Source organism: Penicillium vulpinum, assembly GCF_028829585.1.
Source record: "Penicillium vulpinum strain IBT 29486 chromosome Unknown utg000003l_segment0_segment0, whole genome shotgun sequence".
Lineage (NCBI taxonomy): Eukaryota > Fungi > Ascomycota > Eurotiomycetes > Eurotiales > Aspergillaceae > Penicillium > Penicillium vulpinum.
In genome coordinates, this window is record NW_026643243.1 from 7,378,966 (window position 1) to 7,399,444 (window position 20,479).

A 20,479-nucleotide genomic window follows, 5' to 3' on the forward strand; every position below is an offset into this window, starting at 1 on the left:
ATTCTTTGGACTGGTGTATCCACGATTACGGAAGTCCTACAGTCTTGACCGCGAACAAAAGATGGAGTCTCGACGGTCGGAGATCAAAGATTGATGATCGGACCATGGTATGAAGGTATTCAATGTGCTTGCTTCTATTTAATCACTAACGTGCATTAAGATACCGAGTATGATGCTAAACACCGCTACCGAGTCCACGAAAATGCATTGACGTTTCTCTTTTTGTCTCAGAATGATGTCGCTGTGCACCAAGCAGAGCATTTCAAAGGCGTTTTGGGTATATCAATTGGAGTAAAAGAAGTTTGAATTTTTTGAATGTTATTTCGCTTTGCGGGGGGTATGGGCTACTTTTCGCGAACGATATGCATGAAGATCGTAGGATCTACGGTACACATATCAATGTACTTAATACATAGGCCTTCCTCCACTCCAGAACCAATATAAAAATATATATGATTTCTCTATGCAATTCTATAGGATAAAAAAGAAAAATAGAATAAATTCATAACGTAAATGCCCAGCAAATTCGGGGCACTCTGTACGTCATACTAAATTGTTTCCACTTGGCTCATCTTCGCATGGGCCTAACGGGTAGGGCTGGTACGCCTTTCACGTGGAATCTTTCCTAAATTTCCCCTGCTCCTCTCCACCTATGAGCACTCTCGATAGGTACCCGAGATTTCAACTCGAGGAACTATAATGGGTTGAAGAAATTTGTCTTTTTATTGGAATTTTGATCTTCCGGACTACGGAGCAACACTCCTCGATAAACATCTGATGGCCTCGGTCGGGGTACACAGCCAGCAAGATGGAGGTCGAAGAAGAAAAGAAGCTGGAAATCGACCAGTCGCTGCCTGATCGATTTAGCTTCTTTTCGTCAAAAACGCGACAAGCGACCGCCTCATCTACCTGGGAAGGTCTTTTCCCTAGCGGAAACATCGATCACATCTTCCAGGAGAAGCATAAAAGTCGTCCAGATCCCAACCAGCCAATCTGGTGGATTGACATCTGCGATGCCACTGAAGAAGATGTTGACGCCGTTTCCCAAGCCTTGTCTATTCACCCCCTGACGGCAGAGGACATTGCTATTCGTGAGCCTCGGGAGAAAGTCGACGTCTACAAGAACTACTATCTGATCTCGTTCCAGACTCTCGTCACCAACAAAGTCAAGGAGCGATCGGGAATTCCCATCTCGGCTGCATTATACATTCTTGTGTTCCAATATGGCGTCGTCACCTTTTCGCCTAGTGGGTGCGGGCATGTGGCTCGGGTGCGAGAGCGGATTTGCAAAAGGCATAATCCTGCTATATTAACCAGTGACTGGGTCTGTTATGCAATGATGTGTGTTCAATCAAATGCCCGGTTATGGAGCCCCCTTTTGAATTCATTTATGCTAATCAATCCATAGAGACGACATCATCGACAGCTTCGAGCCATTTGTCCGGGACGCGGAGCGCGAGTCCGAAGCAATCGAGGATCAAGTGTTCATCAGTCGCATCGACGATGCTCAAGCTCTTATTCCCCAGGTCGATGCCCTGCGCAAGAAAATTACTCACATCATCCGCTGCCTCAATGGAAAGGTCGACGTGTTGAGCGGATATGTGAAGCGCTGCCAATCTCCCGATAAGCATCCTGTTTTTCCTGACGGTGATCTACTTCTATACCTCGGCGATGTCCAGGACCATTTGGTCACAACTTTGTCGACGCTTGGACATATCGATGAGATCATCGGTCGGTCCCAGGCAAATTATTTGGCCCAGCTGAGCGCTACTAATCTCCGATTGAGTTTGACTATTAACTCTGGTCTGAGTAAGGTTACTCTCCTGGCTACCATCTTTGTGCCGTGTCACCTGGTTACGGGTTTGTGGGGAATGAACGTTCCTGTGCCGGGCCAGAATGATCATGGGCTGGCGTGGTTCTTTGGTATTGTCGGTTCTTTTGCGGCATTCATGGTCATTTGCATCGCCGTGGCCGTGAAGTATAAGCTTCTGTAGATATTGAAACTGATGGATATATCTAGCTTAACATAGTTTCATGCCAGAGGCAATTTATCAAATAATTCCACATCATCGCTTCTGCGATTCTATGCACTAATCAAAAAGTAAGGCACAAAAGGTCCTCGGCATCTCGAATAGCACAAACGTGGAGAATGTCGGATCCTCGATATGGCGGACAGTAAACAACTCACCATCAATCCTCTGCATCTGGCAGACAAACGGGGATGAATCCGGCATCGACAGCAGGGCGGCGAACGCTAGCTATTCGCGATAGCCGTAAGTAAATGGAAGAGGAGCGATCTGATACGGTAGGAGTTGGTCGATTTGAAGACAATGCCCCCTAGTCGTGCCATCCATCGATCACTCTAGGTGACACAATGACCATATTCAACAATGAGATATTCCAGGTTCTGAGTTGGTGTGGCATCAGTTATATGCCTGTGAGAATGGCGGATCTCGTCGTAGATTTGTTCGGGAAATTTCTGGCTGATGGGCGGCTGAAGGTGCTGAAGTGGCTGTGCATGTGGAGACCTATTATGAGAAGCATTTCTTCTCTAAATATTTTGTGGGTCGAGCCTTGGAGTTTGTGGGGATGGGGAATTGGGGTCAACTGTCGCTCCAAGTTCATCGCTGAGCCGAAGTTCGATGGCCGTGTGCATGCCGCTATATAATTTGGTCAAAACGAAGGGCCATCTGCTGAGCATTGTGTAGAGTTGAAATATCCCGGGTATTGGAATGTAAGAACTACGCAGGAAAAAAAATGACCGCGGAGCCAACTGTGACTGTTACCAAGTGTACGGAGTGAAGAGGTAGATTGGGTAGTATGGTCGGGCATTCAGGGTTGTTTCGGGTAATCATAGCCTGGGGACTTGCTGGCCGTCAGGCATAGTAGCCAGTAGATAGCGTACCTGTAGTTCATGGTCAATCGTCATATTCAACGTGGCGATCCAAATAACAAATGCTCCGAAGTACTGTGGTGGTTTAATCCAGAAATACTACTACGAAGGCGATCAGCATCCGCAGGATTCGGTTATCATGGGAAGCTGCACCACGAATCCATTGGTAAAGTAGAGGAATATGATCACACAAGCGGTCTTGCAAACAACAATGTACTCGGCAATCAAGCTGGCGTCGTCGCACCAATCCGACCAAAAATAAACATGGTTTGCCCATTTGTTGGACGCATCCCAATGACGATGAGAATGCCCCATGTATCTCTCTATCGAGTAAAAAGGACTTGTGGTCAGTGGGGAAAGATAAAAATACCCAAAGAGAATGCGGCTGTACTAACATGAAACCCGAAGATACTTTGGTCGAACTTGATGACGTGGGAGATGGTGTGTAATATTGCGCTTCCTTTACTTCTTGTGTAAGGGTTGGGCATTTGGACTAGCGCTGTTGGCCCTCAGATCTTCAGAGGCAAACGAAGCCGCCACGTTCATCTCCTTGATATCTACATTGATGTAGATGGACGCCTCCAACACTGCATCGTATGCCTTGTGTTCCCAAAGTATCACGTTCAGGATACCAATAGTTACCTCATTATGAGGGGCAATACTTCCACGTTGCAGCCTCCTTGGATATCATATGGTCAATGAGTCAGGTTGGAGAAAACACCTGGACAGGTAGGCACCCGTAATATCCATGATAGATTGTGGCAATAATAGCCACAGGCATAGCCACAAGTGCGGATATAGAGTGGACCTGAAAATCCACGGCCAAAACACCGAGAAGCGTCTAGGTACACAGATGTTGTATTCCGTAGGACATGTGTGAAGCCGTTCCAAAAATAAAAATGACCTCATTCAAAGTCCCATATACAACACACCTCGTACATTGACCTATGGAGTACTCCCCAGAGTGTCCAGCATCCGATGAGAATAAGCGAAAACAAGACCTCATGCCAACAATATCCACACCAAAATACGGCATCCTGTTGGTTGGTCCTGACTATCATTGACCAATAATGTCGATCGGATACCTGACCTCCCGCCTCTCATCCTTGGCATCCTTATAGGGAGATAGTATGTGGAGAATGCGTCATTCTATTGAATTCCGACATCGTCGTATATTAATTAATGTCTAATATACGAAGCAGCCCTCAAGATGATAAGGATATAGTGTGTTGTGAAAGACAAGAGGTTGGTAATGTATATAATCCATAGCTCAAAGGTTGCCTAGGTGTCAAACATTCCTTGAAAAGTTCTGAATAATGATGTTCCGATCCACCTCTTCCAGGGCTGAGACCAAAAATGGGCACTAAAAAAAGTGTGGCGTTTGTACGGAGTACTACATGCCAAGCTCTGCCAAGATTATGTAAACAAGTTCCAACTTGCCCAGGGCCCCTTAAGACGCTTGAGAATTCGCGTTTGAACTGTCGGCTTAACTTTTTTTTTTAAATCTTCGTATTTTATCATCAAAGGCTTGTTGCCTTGTTTCACCAGTCTTTTTTCTCTGAAATACATGCGTAAGTGGTATCTAGGGAGGGCATCCCAAAAACCTGAGCTCCACTATGTATCTAGCTAACAATGCTTCCTTCTACAGACCGGATTCACTCGTGGGCGAAAGCTCACGCATCTTCTAGTGGCCTGCCAGCTCAGACTCCCTCTCAACAGGCCACCGACCCTGTCAATACCGAAAAACTTGCTCAAGATGGACAAGTGAATATTCCAGTAGAGGACCCTACTCCAGGGTCCGTCACAGAAACTGACTCACAACCGGGTCTTCTGATCCGTATGCGAAATGGCTCTGGTCGTTTCTACCGCCATACCAAGGATGCAATCTGCCACAGCTGGATCAATGTCCTGCTGGTCTTTGTACCGGTTGGTATTGCCTGCGAGGCTGCGGGTCTCAACCCAGCCATCATCTTCGCGATGAATGCAGTGGCCATCATTCCCCTGGCTGGACTGCTCAGTCTTGCCACAGAGAGTGTCGCCAGTCGTCTTGGTGACACTATTGGAGCCTTGATCAATGTTACTTTCGGAAATGCGGTTGAATTGATCATCTTCATTATCGCTCTGGTCAAGAACGAGATTCGCATCGTTCAAGCTTCCCTTCTCGGCTCCATTCTCGCCAATCTGTTGTTGATTATGGGCATGGCCTTCCTGGCTGGTGGCCTTCGCTTCCGAGAGCAGATTTACAACAGTACCGTTACTCAGATGAGTGCTTGTCTGCTCAGTTTGAGTGTGATGAGTCTTCTCTTGCCCACTGCTTTCCACGCCTCGTGGTCGGACAGCGGCGATGCAGATCGTGAGACACTGAAAGTCAGCCGTGGTACCAGTGTCGTCCTACTGTTGGTGTATATCCTTTACATCATCTTCCAGCTGAGAACACACTCGTATCTCTACGCCAGTATCCCCCAGGCCATCATCGATGAGGAATCCAAGCCCGGTGTCTTGTCAGAATTTATGAACAGCTCTTCCGATTCCTCCTCCAGCTCCAGTGATGAGTCGGATGACACTACGACTTCCTGGACCACCGCCAAACGGATCAAAAGAGCAATGAAGTATCGCAGACACCGAAAGTCAAGTACAAGCTCAAAAGGGACAACATCTCGTCATTCCTTCCAGAAAAAGCCTATGGCATCGGCTTCCAATGAACACCAGGACTCTATTGGCAGCTATGAACAGGCCATTGAGCTTAGTGACGAAATTCGTTATGATGCCGACGAAGACGTTCAATCCTCCTCCGCAGTCCGTTCTCGCGATTTTGGTTTGGCTCTGAGCCGTATGGACAGCAAAGCGAGTGAGAAGTCGAAAAAGCGGGATCGCAAGAGGCGCAGGGCAGAGAAAGAAGAGAAGAAGGCTCGGATTATGGCACCCGAAGAAAGCGGTCCCTCGTCGGACATCAATGGTTTCCCATTTGCCACTAATGTTATTGCTGGACCTGAAGGCGCAGGAGATGATCCCCGGAAACGCCGTTCTCCTTTCGGACCTATTCCGTCTCTACTTTCCAACACTGTCTTCAGCTCCCAGTCACCAGCAGCTTCCCCCATGGTCGGAGCCACTGCCTCGCACCCAGGAATTTCTCGCAGCAACTCGCTCCCCGCACATATCAGTCGTCCTCCGCCGGTCGGAAATGCTGTGCAGTTCGCCCGTGGTGCTTCTCGTCTAACGGAGCCAAATGATGTTGTGGCTCCTGAGACGGCTTCCCAAACTCCGGAACCCACAATGTCACGTACTGCTGCTGTTGTCATGCTCCTGCTGTCCACGGCTTTGGTGGCTGTTTGCGCTGAGTTTTTGGTTGACGCTATTCCCGTGATGATCGAAAGCTCCACCGTCAGTGAAGCTTTCATCGGTCTCATTATCCTGCCCATTGTCGGCAATGCAGCAGAGCATGTTACTGCCGTCAGTGTTGCCGCCAAGAACAAAATGGACCTGTCGATTGGTGTGTCTGTTGGTAGTAGTATTCAAATTGGTAAGATTCCATCCACTCCCGATGACGTGTCTACATGTGCAAATCCTGACCATTCCAACAGCTATTTTCGTCACACCACTGGTCGTCATCCTAGGCTGGTGTATGGACAAGGATATGTCTCTGTACTTTACGCTCTTTGAGACCATTTGTCTCTTTGTGACCACCTTCGTTGTCAATTTCCTCGTCTTGGACGGCCGAAGTAACTATCTAGAGGGTGTCCTCTTAGTTGCAGCCTATATCATCATTGCGTGAGTGTGTCCCTGTCCTTGATGTCACGTCAATATGCTAACAATTCCCTCAGCCTATCCGCCTTCTTCTACCCGGACCCTAAGCAATCAAGTGTTATCGCAGGCTCAGGAGGATAAATTCGAAACTGTGGTGATAGGATGTTGAGCATCGATGGTTTCCACCGTCAAAGCTCGGTGTGCTGATTAGTCTACGTTGATTGCTAGCGCTTGAGCGCCAGCCCTAGCTACATGATTATGATACCTCACTTCCTTACCTCGGATAATCTATTATTACTGCTTTAGTAGGAAACTTTGTACTAGTATAGGGCGTGTGTGCAGGAATGTGTGTGTCTTTCTTCCCCAAAGATCCTTCTCGTATTACTGTCTGGTATATTTACTCCGTAGGATTCTTTGATTCTCTTGCACATCAATTGCTCAAGAAACGCTCATTGGATCAATTACTGGAGAATGCCCCATGTGGCCGGTTGTCGTGGGCTCCGTATGTCCCCGCGCGGGCTGGGTCCAGGCCGCTTTTGTTCCGCCCAGTATTTCACCCAAAGTCCGAGGTCGGAAGCCGGCGCGTACATCATATGTATACGTCAGGTGTATATTTGAACGGGAAAAAAGACATGAAAACAACAGACAAGACGCAATAATTTGCGCTTCTAGAGATAAGAAGATGGGCCAACATAACAAAGCAGTAACTGTTGCTCTTCATACTTATCAGGAAATCTTTCTTGTCGCTATGTTGTAGATTGATTCAGGGTCTCAACATCTTGGCGTCGAGTGATCCACATTTTTGTGCGAGTTACGAAGCACGAGATCATAGACGCTTTTACAAAGTACATATTCCGTCCACGGGTACAGAGTACGGAGTACATCCAACCTAGGTAGAAAGCGCCCTTGGCCCCAGCCTTACCTGTATTAGCTGTATGAATTAGCGCTTCAATATGAAACCAACCTGATTCGGAGCACATTCCCCCTAAACTCCTAAACATGCCAAGCCCTAATATTTGTCTGGGCACTATATCCATCAGCCACGTGTGTGACAGTCAGTGGCTGTGTTTCCAAGATTTTCCCACTCGGTTACCTGAGCCACATGTGGCTCGTATAGGGCGATACATATGTAGTCCGTTTTTATCCCGCAATCCTTAATGCCCCCCTATAGAGGGGATCTCTCCACTACAGAAATCTTCCTTTCCCCCTATTTTTTTTTGTTTATTTATATATGAACCCCTTTTCTATGAATTCTCTCAACCGTGGAAATAAATAGTCAAGCTCTCAAGTGGAGCATAATTTCTGATCTGCCTGCAATGAAACCTCCATGGTATACGACGAGTTGTGATACATTAACAATTGAACAGGGGCTACTTGGCATACTGGAATCGAATTGGTCACTCGGCCCCTGCAGGTAATGGGATTGTCAATCTGACCACCATACAAGCCACTCTCCAAGGGGTCGTCAAGCATTTGATATTGTATCTGCCTAATCAGAGTAAAGCGCCTGACATGTAACTCCTTACAAGTGGGGGGGCATGATTCTAGCGTTAGACAGATTGTGGAGTGTCTTTCTTTCGGTTCTGGGCGGAAGGTGATGGTCTACAACGGTGTTCTTTGCGCTTCTTTCCCATAAAAGCCCCTCCTCTCTCCCCTCTTTCTCAATTCCATTCATTTTCACTTCTCTCCCTCACCTCTCTATACCAACCCTCATCATGTCGTACGCCCCACCTTATGGCGACCCTTATGCTCGCCCTCCCCAAGATCGCCCAGCATACGACCCCTACGGCCGCCCACCTGCTGATCCTTATGGACGCCCTCCCTCAGATTATGACCGTCCTCCCTACGACGGCGGTCGCCCAGCATACGAAAGAGGCCCATACAGCGCACCCCCACCTCAAGCTCGTCCTCCTCCGGGACCCCCGCCTCCCCTGCCCCAAGGCTGGGTTCAGGAATGGGAGCCCAGTACCCGTCGCGCATTCTTTGTAGAACAGGCCACTGGTCGCTCCCAGTGGGAGACGCCTTACGGGCAGCCTGGCTACTCTGGCTACAATGATGGTTCTCGCAGTGTTCCTCCCCCCGATGCTCAGGGTGGCTACTATGCGCCTCCTCAGGGCCCTCCACCTATGGGTTACGATAATAGCCAAGGCTACTATCAGGGTGAGCCCGAGAAGGAGAAGAAGGAGAAGAGCAATATGGGAGGCTATCTTGCAGCCGGTGCAGCCGGTTTGGCCGTCGGTGGTATTGCCGGTGCTTTGATTCAACATGAGATTGGTATGTGATCCCTTTTGCTTTGTCTGAACTACTCTGTTTTTGCGCATACTAACTTTCTGCTTTCTAGACGAGGACGATGAAAAGTCAGATCTTGAAGAAGCTTATGAGCAAGGCCGTGAAGATGCAGAAGAAGCTCATGATTCAGACCATAGTGATCACAGTGAGCACAGCGATGGTGGTTGGTAATTGTCTTCACCCATGGGCTGTTAGTTGAAGGTCTCTTGTCACTTGATCGTTCTTTTAAGATTCACATTTTTGTGTGCTAAGATTGAGGGTTGCGTCTTGCGCAGGCTCTACATCATCATATTTGCTGTTGCTTATCATTGCGTGGAGATACTTCTTGACTATCACTTTTATTCAATGCTGAACTGCCTTTAAAGACAATACTTGTCCTGTTTTACTTCCAACACAATATCTCCCCGTGCAATAAACCAAACCATGCATCTTCATCTTCCACAAACTGCCTCCATCCCCTTGCGATAACTTCCAAATCATCCGGCTCTGCAAAGCCCTCCTCGACAACATTCTTCGCAAACCCAGAAGATCGAGCCCTCTCCTCCATTGATCCGCCCCAATATGCCCTCTCCTCATCACTCCCAAAGCACCAAGCCCCCGCACTCCTCTTCACACTCCTACTATCAAACCCCGCCTTTCGCGCCCAAACATGAATCATCCTCCCAGGATGTGGACTGCCACCTTTCGCAAGTTGCATGCGCTCCGTAACCTCGCGCCACTTAGCGATCCCCACAGACTCGGGATACCAGGCCAACTCCGCCGATTCGCGGCATGCAACAATGCCGCCGTCCTTAGCGACTCGCCGCATTTCCTTTAGCGCATGAACTGGATCAGAAATGTGCTGCAGAACCTGGTGTGCATGTACCATGTCAAATGTATTGTCCTCGAATGGCAGAGCATTGATGTTTCCTTCTTGGAAGGTAATGTTTGACACGCCTTCAGCTTGCGCAAGCGCACGCGCACCTTCTAGCGGATCGGACACGTATTCCACGCCCGTGACATGTCCAGATGGGACCTGTTTTGCTAAAGAAATGGTGATTGAGCCAGGTCCGCAGCCCACATCTAGGATTTTCATATCTGGTTTTAGATGTGGGAGCAGGTATGGCGCAGAGTTGGAGACTGTGCGCCAGCTGTGCGTGCGAAGGACTGAGGTTGAGTGGTCTGTCGTGTAGACTTGAGGCATATTTGGCGGATGGTTGTAATTGTTGTAATTGTTGTAGTTATTGTAATCATTGTAATTGTTGTTGGTTGGATGTGTTGGGGTTGGATCCGCAGCGGATTTTATAGTTGCGGGGGACCTTCGGAATTCCGTAATGATCTTCGATGCATATACTCCGTATGCCAGTGCAATATTCAGGCACCCACGCCTCTCAGGGTTAATTCAACACAGTTAATTATTCAAAGGTCAACCTAAGGCATGCGATTGTTCTTTTGGCTTCTATGAACATGTAGTTAAAACGGCAGGTGCCTACCTACGGGAGATGACTTCATGGCTTGGCATTTACGGAACTCCGAAAATATCCACGGAATTCCGAACTCTCTTCCGATTCTATTTCTTCGCTATGGCACAAGCCTCAGGTAGATCTGGGTCGTCAACCCCTGCTTCATCTCGGGCCCCTCGTGCTTTGCGAAGAAAGGCATGCCGAAAATGTGTAGAGGCCAAAACTGCGTGTGATCTCAGAAAGCCAAAATGCAAGCGATGCAGAAATCGAAACACGATTTGTGAATATCCAGCACCCGTCAACCCAGGAAGTACTGATAATGCATCGAACCAATACGCCGCCGTCGATGTCAACCGTCTCAGCGTTACTTCTGATGCAATATCTCTGCGTTCCACACGGTCAGAGAGTCTGGTTAACAGCACCAGAAATGTATCTTATACCATCGCGGATGGTAGGACAGTCCTAGACTTTCAAAAGCTTGATCTTGCGCCCATGACTGATGCAGAGGAAATTCGTGATCGATGGCTACGCCCCTACATCTCAAGCTCGACGGGCCAAGAGCCCAAGCAGTTGAATGCTCACACCATCCAGTATCTCACCTGCGTGTTGAAATCATATCTCAGGAATCTGATCAACTCAACTGCACCGCCTTTTATTCATTCTTTGCAACGGACCGGAACCGATTCGCCTGTCTTGTGTTACTGTTTCACCATGGTTCGTATGTGGTTGACTCGGACTCCTGGGTGTGAACGCTTGATCCTGGAGAGTATGCGAAAGGAGATGAATGAAATTGAAAACAATGTATGTTAGCACCTTATTATTCATTACATGTCAGCCTAATATGCTACAGGATGCCCTTCAAAGCGACTTTGATAGCCTGTGCTCGTTCCAGGCGTATCTCATCTACTTCATGACGATGCATTTCTTTCCTGCTACAGCCGCCGTGGAAGAATCCGACTCCTTTGATTCTCAAGCGCAAATAAAAATGCAAGAAATCGCTTTCCGATCCGCTAAAGCAGGTCTCATCTGCAGAGCAGAACAACACAAGACCCGGCCGAGCTGGGAGTCATGGATAATCGCCTCCGCCAAGCGTCGTACCCTTTTCACCATGTATCTCTTCACCAACGTCTACAATACCCAAGTCGGACTGCCAAACTTCGTCGCCGAAGAACTGAGGGGAACTATGGCTCCGGAAAGCAAAATACTCTGGCAAGCTTCAGACCGCGCCGTTTGGGAAAGGGAATACAATCGCCACTTGTCTCGCTGGGAAGATGGGATGCTTGAGATATCCGAGCTGTGGAAGTCTGCTGCAACTGGAACAGACGCTCGACGGAAGAAGATTGAGCGATGGTTGCAATCTGCTGATGAGTTTGGGATGATGCTTTTTTCTGTTTGTGCGCATATCCACGGGTGCTAGTCGAATATCTCTCGAGACCCCATTGGAAAAGAAACAAACACGGAACAATTGTGCTAGGGATTAGGACGCCTTCATGTTATGTTAAGTAGTAATACTAGTAATATTGCCTTTAATCATTTGCATTGCTCTGTCGCGATATAACGATGTAGATTTCATACTCAAATTATATGTCCATAGAAGTTCCAACCCATCACTCCTTAGATTGGTTGGCCATCTGCTGAGCCGCATGATCCAGGACATCCTTGATGGGCTTCTTTGAAGTTATGCGCTCAAACCACTCCTTCTCATTTGGGAACTCGTCAGCGTCAAATCCGTCCTCAACGTATACTGAGTGTGCTATCTTCTGCCATGAAATAAACGCTACATCAGCGTATGACATCTTGTTGCCGACCAGCCAGGGACCATCCCCAATATCCTCGCCGCTAGCCTCCTTCTGCTTGCCCAACCACTTGTCAAGCACGCCCGTCACACGTTTCGCCTCATCAACATAGCGCTGCACTGCACTAGGGAGCTTCTCCGCATGGAACTTTTTGAACCAAAAAGCTTGTCCATAGTACGGACCCTGACCAGAGGTCTGGAGATAGAGGAACGAGCGTGCAAGCTCGGCTTCCGCGCTGCCTGGTGTAAAGCTGAGCTTGCGGGGCTCGTTGGTGTCATAGCGCTCTATGAGATACTCGATGATGGCACCGCTCTCCCAAATGGTCAGGTTGGTGTTTGGGTCATGGATCGAAGGCAGGCGCCCATTTGGATTGATCGCTTCGTACTCGGGTTCCTTGACTTTAGAGTAGGCGACTGGAATGGGTTCAAATGGGAGTTCGAGAAGTGCGAGGATGAGTCTGATTTTGAGGGGATTGGGGCCGAGGATGCCGTAAAGCTGAATGGGTTTGATTGTGGATGACATTGTTGCGATTCAACTGTGATTGAAACTGGAATATGATAATCTGGATCATGTTTGCAGAGACTCGCTTCGATCTTATAAGTCCCATTCCGTAGGGGGTTCTGTTCAATATTATTAATTCACATCTTCTCGTACCATCCATCTATGGACGGACCTCCGTAAGGGATGGACCAAGGGAATACCGCCATGGTACATTTCCCTTAGTGATTTCTCATTATTATCAATCACTTTATACGAGGTACCTATAAGCTGACAGATTTTAAGGTTTCGTCCTTAGAGTCCGTCCGTTGTTTAGGTGAGTCATGAAGGCCACGGATCTCGCAATTATTAATCTTCGGGTTTGGCCCCGGGAGAAGATTTGGGGGCGAAGGCCCTGCAACCAAACAAACAGGCGGTATCTCTCTCTGCAACAAAGTGAGGTTATAATGAACTGAACGAATAGATATTTCGCCCTTCGGGGCATATGGTCAAATGAAAATATACAGAGAAGATTAGCATGGCCCCTGCACTAAGGATGACACGCTTAATCAAAGAGAAGCAAAACATTTTTTTTTTTCTCACGCAACCTCAATCAAGGTAGGCGTGTACGAATCTTTTTGTATAGATTATCCAAACGTCTCCAGTACTGTTTACATAGTCTAATAATAGTGAAAGTCACGTGCCCTCGCCGTTCGATTCACCGCGCTGTCGCGGTTTTATTGAACTCCCAAAGTGTTCATTTCGCCCTTCGGGGCCTACGGTCAAATAAAAATATACAGAGAAGATTAGCATGGCCCCTGCACTAAGAATGACATGCTTAATCAAAGAGAAGCGCTTTTTTCCCCCCTCTTCGAGGTCCGTTATCCAGGTTATAAGGTGTGGGTCATTTATTTGTGTTCCAAGAGTTGATTCGTCTCAAGGGTGAATGGGTCACGTGAGTATACACATTGCGTGTGTTCGAGCCACGTTCCAGATTGCTTCAACCTTGGTTTCAAATATCATTCCACAGTCCGGATTAGGTACTCACTAGTAGCCCTGGAGTGGAACTTCCCGAGGTCCCGAGGTCCAACCATGGTTAGATCTGATGTGGTTATGAGGTTAATGCTTGAGTCAAAGCCGACCTTTCATATATTAACGTGCTCGCTATGGACCGTTGTTTCATCTGAGTTGTAATATATATTTGCACAAGCGGTTACGCTGGCTCCCTCAAGAACTTTTCGTTAATTGTTCTTTGGCGAGAATATAATCAACTTAGGCTACGACCATCTCCTTATTCCCAGTGTACTTAAGAGATGAGTTATTCGTAATTTGAATGTTAGTTTGGACAGCTCGTTAAGGAGGTACCATTGCAAGATTTATAAAATGAGGACGGGTCATGCGAGATGAGCAATCATTCTCAACTCCGTGGCTCAATTCATTATGAAAGGACTTGTTCAAGGAAGTGAATGGACTAAATAACCAATATCAGGCTGTATCCTATATCATGTGAAGAAAAGAGAGCAAGATATGGTGGAGGAGACATTGGGATAAAGATAGTCATTGAATACTAATGCAAAATACCCATCATGCGACTCATCAAGCACAAAGGCAATGTGCGGCCGCGGTGCGGGTAAGATCGCACCTGCAGTATTTTGTATTTTGTATCTCCTTCTACCAGTTGAAATGCATAGTGGTCGTCGCAGCAACAGAAGGTGACGGCGAATAAGTGGAAACTACGATTTAAACCGGTAACGGTTTCCCTGTTCGTGGTTTCCCTCGAAATGCTCTTGCTCTTCATATCTGTTCGGTACACAATGCCGGGACCACGACCCCGCACTCGTGTGTGAACAAGATCCTTCTATATAGTACATCCCTCCGTCCTTTTCATAGGTTTCTGCTTGTCCATGTCCATCCCATAAACACAAATTCTCCATTGCACCTAGCTGTATAGTATCAAATGATAATCTATCATCCATTGATCTAGCACCTGCTTTCAGTCATCTCTTGTCGACTCTTGCAAGGAGCTAATGTGAGCTGGTCCGACAACAGCAAGCACAACCAAGATGCGACAGCTGAAATTTTCATGTCCACACATCTCATCGCGTTTTGTTTGTTTATATATTTTCCCTACTACACTTGGGTATCAAACCCCGACGACGACAAGTTCCCACATTCTCGCAAATGTGCGGGTGTCGATTGTTGTTTGCCTCTAGATACCAAAATCAACGGAGACTGAGACCATCACACCATGTTGACAGTTTGTCTCTCTGTCTACGTGATAAGGAGGTCTCCTACATTCAGATATCTAGTTTTCAGATACACTAATTAATATGTATGTTTTTAGATATAAGTATCTCATCCAATTCCAGTTCATTGTCTAGGTACATGCCACGAAGTTGTTACCGCTGGCACCAGTGTGAGTAATAACGCCAGCCAGCTTATTGGCTGTGTTGAAGACAACACGGTCCGCCCCAGGAGAGCTACCAGTATAGACCTTGCCGCTGCTAAGAATGGGGAATTCGTAGTAGGTTCCTGAAACGGGGAAATCGAAACCTTCATAGTTGTTGTATACGTGGGGATAGTCGTTGACATCGTTGCCTGCGGCTTCGAGCTTGTACCCCGCTGCCTGGGCGGCGCTGATAGCACTGCTGGTGTAGCAAACTGTGCCGCAAGTCGCGGCACATGCGCGAGCTTCCACGTCTAGCGGGGCGGCGAAGGCACTGGATATGAAGAGGGTGGCCACAGCCAGGATCTAGGGTTTTTGTTAGCGATTGGGGGCTGTTGATATGGAATAGTGTATATTACTTGTGTGTACTGCATTTTGGCGATATAGTTGACCAGGAGCTTTGAGTGATTGGTTGGCTATGGATATTTCTTGACTCGTAGACCTTCAATCTTTCTGGGAAATGTGATTCTTTAAATATAGCTTGCCGGAGGTTCCCGGACTATGAAGAGCATATACTCGCTATCAATGCGATGTTACATTTATTGCACCCAGCCGTCTTGGTCTTTCATTGGCAAAAGCATGCTGCAAGTTCAAATCATCAATTAACGACCACCATGCCAATTAAGGAACATTCACCGAGCGGCAACGCTGAAGTATACAAATTAGAAGTCAAAGCGAGGTACAAGACAGTCCCGATTGGTCGATTGAGAACAGCGTGAAGAATCGAGTGGTGCTACGACTCCGGATTCTTGAAGATGCGCCGTATCCGAGAAAGTGATCGACGAGCGGGAGCCATTCGGGAAGGGGGCTTTTTTAGAAGCAATGCGCCTGAGATGAGCAGGGGCCTGTCCCCTCTATCGGACCAATCACAGAGTCAGTTGTCGACCACGATGTTGATCTAATGGTCCATTACAGCGAGAGATGTGGGGTTAAACATATTACTGTCGGCATTTGAAATTTGTGAATAAACAGTGGCTTTGGAGCTTTTGAGAGGATTTCGTTCATCTAGCTGTGAACAAAAACTGACATTTGTTTCTGTTAAGATAAGAAGTATCACCCAATTGCGTTTCACATACTCCGTATTCTGTATATTGTTTTCCTCTCATGTGTCCCCGCGCTCCGACGGTCTCCGTGCTGATCTCTCAAACTATCATATCTGGCCCGCTGCGTGTCGACTAGATTGCATGTTTTGTTTCTTGGTTATCTGTTGGCAGTCGCACGAGACCATATTCGGCAGTTTCTCTTTACATGGTATATTAACTCAAATTGTGTCACATGCTAGGCTGTTGATACTTCAGATGGCTGCATATAACCGACAGGTAGCTTCAGATTGTGCATGGATGCGCGTGATATAAGGTGGAAGGCAATTGATCTATCCTATAACAATGGAATAAATGCGAGACCACCACTTAGAAGCCTTCTCGGGTGATTCGGGCTCTTCCGACTCGACTTGCTCCCTTCTCCCAGTCCAGATGTCTATATCCTCCAGTCGGACGACACGGGTTTTGTTCCAGAACTTGTACCCAATCACAAGCAGCACAAACACAGGGAGCAGGATATAGTTAATCACAAAGTCAGTCGAGCTAAAGGGGTTGAGGAAGCAAGTGTACCCCTGGAAGAAGATGAGGAACACATTTGCTGCCAGCGAGATGTAGGTACCCCACGGGTAGAAGAGAGCCCGGAATGGGAGCTTTGATGGGTCCTCGCCTTGGGCGACCAGGGCTTTCCGGAATCGAATATGCGCAACTCCGATTACTGACCAGACAATAAATGTAGCAACTGGACTTTGTTAGCATGGAACATTGGTGTTTCTGGAAAGAGACCGGAAACGGAAACTTACCCCCTGAAAGGGTGATCAATGCCGAGTAAACCCTCCCAGCACTAGCGGACTGCTCCAAAAATACAATGCATGCGAAAACGTTGGTTACTACCAAGCCTACCCATGGAACTCCGAGACGATTTGTCCGGCCAATGAATTTGGGGGCTTTCCCGTTGCGGGACATGAAAAGTAGCGTTCTAGATGCTACATAAAGCGAGCTGTTTCCTGCGGAAATGACACTGATAACGATGAGAGCATTAATGAGGTGGGCGGCTGGGATGATCCCGGCATCCTGTAGCGAGATTGTCAAGGGAGAGCTGGCTGTCTTGGAGCTAGTGCTCAACAATCTCTCGTCATTCCATGGGATGAGCATTCCAATAAAGAATATGGTACCTGGATATGGTTCAGTAATGCTTTGGTCTTCTGTTTCAATATGTACTTACCAACGTAGAAAATGAGGATGCGCCAGAAGACCTGCCTGATAGCCTTGGGTACTGCTTTTTCAGGATTCGCCGATTCTCCAGCGGTGATGCCAACCCTAATTTGACTGTCAGCTTTCGCCATTTCTCACCACCTTTGATATTGTAGAACATACATCTCAGTTCCAGCATACAATGTTCCTGCAACGACAAAAGTTTTCGCAACACCATTGATTGAATCTGCAAACGCCCCGGGGTTATGCCAATGGGTAAACCCAATAGCGCGTGGTCCAATGCCACCTGCGCTGATGATAATTGCGAGAATGAAATAGACAATCAACGCCAACACCTTGATACTGCGGTTTATTAGCCAATTTGAAGTTTCAAATCCAGGTATGCGGGAACTTACAGAGATAGCCAGAATTCCATCTCGCCGTAGGCCAAAATCCCCAAATTTGACAGAGTAAGGAACATTGCCCAGAAGATCAAGATCCAGCCCCATTGGGGTACAGCATCTGTCCAGTACCCGATAACTAGGGATATCGCGTTGTATTCATTTGCGAGAACCTAGAGTTCCGAGTTAGCAAGAGATCATAGTATTCGAAATTCAAGTATGCCGTACAGTCACCCATAAGTACCAATACGCCCATCCCAGCGCAAATGCAAGAGAGTCATCAATAAATCGCTCTGCATACTCGGTGAATGATCCAGTGACAGGGAGCACTGTGGCCATCTCACCCAGCGATTGCCTATAATTGTTAGAATCATTCTTGAAACCCTAAAACAAAATGGCTTACATGACAAAGAAGACGATAATGCCGACCAGTGAGAAACTAATCAAAGCCCCTGCGGGTCCACCCTCGTGCAGTGCTTTGCCCGAGCTCACCAACAAACCAGGGCCGATAATGCCTGAAAGTATTTTGGTCAGCAACGGCGCAAAACAATGCGACCGTAAACTCACCTCCAATGGCGATCATCTGTAAATGCCTAGATTTGAGCTGCCGTTTCAATGGCGCAGACATAGGATCTCTCGCAATCTCTTCATCCGATTGGGGTATCTCCGATCGGAGGCTTTTTTGTAGCATCCTGAACAGGTCCCCTGTATGTCACGGTGGAATCTGTTTTGTCTGTCATATTGAGAATAACAATGAAATCAGTTAAAAGAGAGAAAACGTTAATTTTTTTTCTTCACAAAAGCACTGAATGTTCCAAGGTTGGGGGCCAATGATAAGGGATTTCCACCCTCATTTGCCAGGAATGTCGTGATAAGGCCGGGGAGAGGCGTGCTGGATCCATGGGATGATCTTGCGGGGGCAATTTAGCCGGTCAATGAGATTTTGGGAGGAAAAGGTTTGTATGTACTGCATATCATTTTAATCAAATGTATACGATTTGTATATATATACTCTATTTCATGATGGTCAAATTGAACGTGGGTAATTGTTTTTTTTTAGAACTTTTTTAGAAAAAAAAAGAAAAATGAAGTAATTTAGCAAGGAATTCCCAATATTTGAAGCAATGGCAGAAGGAACAAGGCAGAACGAACAAGAACTGGTTGAATATTGCCTCAGAGTGGTGTCATTTTCGATCATGCCCGGGCTTTCAGCCCAAGCGTTTCGTGCATCTAAACCTCAGCTGCCAGTGCGCATGCTCAATTGCCGTTCGGATTACCCTCTCAAGGATCGTGAGGCTTGTTTGAAAATTGATCTACGCCTCTTCCATGCCGGCGATCCAGTGCAGAATGGCTATTTCATGTTCGCCTTTCTTGACATCCCATCTTTGGGATCAAAGGAGGGCAAAGCAGGGGTCCAGTTAACCATAAGCTGGCCCTATGAATCGGGCTATCTAGACGAAAAAGAACCATCAGATGCACCAACCTAGCTTAGCACTGGGCGAATCCCGCGTATTTCTTGATCCAAGGTATGCCAGATGATAGTATTGTCCATGTAATCGCCGTCCAAGAGTGGATGCCAAATGGCACGAACCGGCGTCCGACCGACGAAAGGATCACCACGGTTGGCGATGCAGCTCATCTGATGACGTCTTGCAAGTGAATGGAAACTAACCAAAACCTTCATATTCTTTCGATTCAAATGACTGACTGAGAGATATAATAGTTCGCGGGGAGAATGCTAACCATGGAGTGGTTGATGTGGCTAAATTGCTCGCACACTTAGCACCCAGTAGCAGCAATGAAATTGATTTACGGGAGGTTGTGAGCATCTACGAGGAGGAAAGAATTCAGAGATCACGGCCAGCTACCGTGAAGGCTCGAGAGGCCTGCTTGGAAGCTAATCACTACTCCAAATTAGGGTTCTGGAAGAAGAGGAAAGAGAACTTTTGAAGCGGTGTACGTGATCTAATACATATAGATTTAAATATATGCGTCTTTCGCACTGAGTGTTTCTATAAATTTGAGAGACTTTGAGACACAGTAGCTGAGTAATTTATTGAGCCCCTTTGTGATGTACACATCTTCGTAACGATCTAGGTTTGAAAATTGTGGTACTTGAGATATTTTGTCCGATCAGAATCGTCTCTCTATCTACTTCATGCACTGTATTCCAGGCTAGGCACACCATTTAACTAGTCACGTTATAGTACAGTATATTTCTATGTTGAATACTATGGCAGCCTATATAGCACTTAAATTGTGCCTTTTCACATTTGCATTATTGAACACTCAAGATAGGGCATAAGGATGACACCAGCAGCTCTTACCCCACGAAGCAACATCAGAGACGGCAGTTCAATGTCCGATTTTCTTGTGTAACATGTGTGAGTCTTTTCGAAAGTGTAGAACTCCCGTACAGAGGGAATTGTAAACCTCCGAGCCTGGTCCGCGGAACCTGACCCGATGTGGATTCTTGTTCTGGGAGGGCACGGTCTCTGGGCCACGGACGCTAACCCCCAACTGACTTAATCTTCAACGGATCGTGCCGCAGACTTCGGATTTAATAAAATGAAGCTTGTAACGCCGAAAGATCAGGAGCCGATCGCGCCGTTTACCACTCCGATTCGACAGTCCTGGCCACCACTTAGGTCATATCAAATACTATACGAGCAGGGACAAATAAGAACGGTTTAGAATCGGGCTTTAGGGATATATCGGATTTATTGTAAAAGCTTGACTTCATATGCAGGTACGTTACAA

At 47.1% G+C, this 20,479-nt stretch overlaps 12 protein-coding genes across 12 annotated transcripts; 6 read left to right on the forward strand and 6 right to left on the reverse strand.

Annotated features, from left to right (window-relative positions):
• Window positions 1–808: 808 nt before the first annotated feature.
• Window positions 809–1,994, forward strand: N7479_007835 (magnesium transporter CorA family protein; the record flags this gene model as incomplete). The annotated part of the gene is made up of 2 exons (XM_057255529.1): window positions 809–1,341; window positions 1,409–1,994. The coding sequence occupies 2 exons, from the start codon at window positions 809–811 to the stop codon at window positions 1,992–1,994; spliced, it is 1,119 nt and encodes a 372-aa protein (XP_057109391.1).
• A 1,361-nt stretch (window positions 1,995–3,355) lies between these two features.
• On the reverse strand, window positions 3,356–3,643 carry N7479_007836 (uncharacterized protein; the record flags this gene model as incomplete). The annotated part of the gene is made up of 2 exons (XM_057255530.1): window positions 3,356–3,572; window positions 3,615–3,643. The coding sequence occupies 2 exons, from the start codon at window positions 3,641–3,643 to the stop codon at window positions 3,356–3,358; spliced, it is 246 nt and encodes an 81-aa protein (XP_057109392.1).
• Window positions 3,644–4,460: 817 nt separating this feature from the next.
• On the forward strand, window positions 4,461–6,778 carry N7479_007837 (uncharacterized protein; the record flags this gene model as incomplete). The annotated part of the gene is made up of 4 exons (XM_057255531.1): window positions 4,461–4,464; window positions 4,542–6,413; window positions 6,475–6,661; window positions 6,715–6,778. 4 exons carry the CDS (start codon window positions 4,461–4,463, stop codon window positions 6,776–6,778), a joined length of 2,127 nt encoding a protein of 708 aa, XP_057109393.1.
• Window positions 6,779–8,352: 1,574 nt separating this feature from the next.
• Window positions 8,353–9,097, forward strand: N7479_007838 (WW domain protein; the record flags this gene model as incomplete). Its single annotated transcript, XM_057255532.1, has 2 exons — window positions 8,353–8,911; window positions 8,979–9,097. The coding sequence occupies 2 exons, from the start codon at window positions 8,353–8,355 to the stop codon at window positions 9,095–9,097; spliced, it is 678 nt and encodes a 225-aa protein (XP_057109394.1).
• Window positions 9,098–9,308: 211 nt separating this feature from the next.
• N7479_007839 (class I SAM-dependent methyltransferase) lies at window positions 9,309–10,109 on the reverse strand (the record flags this gene model as incomplete). The annotated part of the gene is made up of 1 exon (XM_057255533.1): window positions 9,309–10,109. One exon carries the CDS (start codon window positions 10,107–10,109, stop codon window positions 9,309–9,311), a length of 801 nt encoding a protein of 266 aa, XP_057109395.1.
• A 379-nt stretch (window positions 10,110–10,488) lies between these two features.
• N7479_007840 (Zn(II)2Cys6 transcription factor domain-containing protein) lies at window positions 10,489–11,785 on the forward strand (the record flags this gene model as incomplete). The annotated part of the gene is made up of 2 exons (XM_057255534.1): window positions 10,489–11,169; window positions 11,219–11,785. The coding sequence occupies 2 exons, from the start codon at window positions 10,489–10,491 to the stop codon at window positions 11,783–11,785; spliced, it is 1,248 nt and encodes a 415-aa protein (XP_057109396.1).
• A 190-nt stretch (window positions 11,786–11,975) lies between these two features.
• Window positions 11,976–12,686, reverse strand: tpcF (glutathione S-transferase tpcF; the record flags this gene model as incomplete). Its single annotated transcript, XM_057255535.1, has 1 exon — window positions 11,976–12,686. One exon carries the CDS (start codon window positions 12,684–12,686, stop codon window positions 11,976–11,978), a length of 711 nt encoding a protein of 236 aa, XP_057109397.1.
• Window positions 12,687–12,925: 239 nt separating this feature from the next.
• N7479_007842 (uncharacterized protein) lies at window positions 12,926–13,229 on the reverse strand (the record flags this gene model as incomplete). Its single annotated transcript, XM_057255536.1, has 2 exons — window positions 12,926–13,135; window positions 13,167–13,229. 2 exons carry the CDS (start codon window positions 13,227–13,229, stop codon window positions 12,926–12,928), a joined length of 273 nt encoding a protein of 90 aa, XP_057109398.1.
• A 1,789-nt stretch (window positions 13,230–15,018) lies between these two features.
• On the reverse strand, window positions 15,019–15,461 carry N7479_007843 (extracellular guanyl-specific ribonuclease RntA; the record flags this gene model as incomplete). The annotated part of the gene is made up of 2 exons (XM_057255537.1): window positions 15,019–15,393; window positions 15,447–15,461. The coding sequence occupies 2 exons, from the start codon at window positions 15,459–15,461 to the stop codon at window positions 15,019–15,021; spliced, it is 390 nt and encodes a 129-aa protein (XP_057109399.1).
• Window positions 15,462–16,459: 998 nt separating this feature from the next.
• Window positions 16,460–18,410, reverse strand: N7479_007844 (amino acid permease; the record flags this gene model as incomplete). Its single annotated transcript, XM_057255538.1, has 8 exons — window positions 16,460–16,866; window positions 16,928–17,299; window positions 17,350–17,444; window positions 17,502–17,681; window positions 17,735–17,892; window positions 17,948–18,074; window positions 18,123–18,234; window positions 18,287–18,410. 8 exons carry the CDS (start codon window positions 18,408–18,410, stop codon window positions 16,460–16,462), a joined length of 1,575 nt encoding a protein of 524 aa, XP_057109400.1.
• A 505-nt stretch (window positions 18,411–18,915) lies between these two features.
• Window positions 18,916–19,206, forward strand: N7479_007845 (uncharacterized protein; the record flags this gene model as incomplete). The annotated part of the gene is made up of 1 exon (XM_057255539.1): window positions 18,916–19,206. One exon carries the CDS (start codon window positions 18,916–18,918, stop codon window positions 19,204–19,206), a length of 291 nt encoding a protein of 96 aa, XP_057109401.1.
• Window positions 19,207–19,247: 41 nt separating this feature from the next.
• On the forward strand, window positions 19,248–19,669 carry N7479_007846 (uncharacterized protein; the record flags this gene model as incomplete). The annotated part of the gene is made up of 2 exons (XM_057255540.1): window positions 19,248–19,375; window positions 19,510–19,669. 2 exons carry the CDS (start codon window positions 19,248–19,250, stop codon window positions 19,667–19,669), a joined length of 288 nt encoding a protein of 95 aa, XP_057109402.1.
• Between the last annotated feature and the right edge of the window lie 810 nt (window positions 19,670–20,479).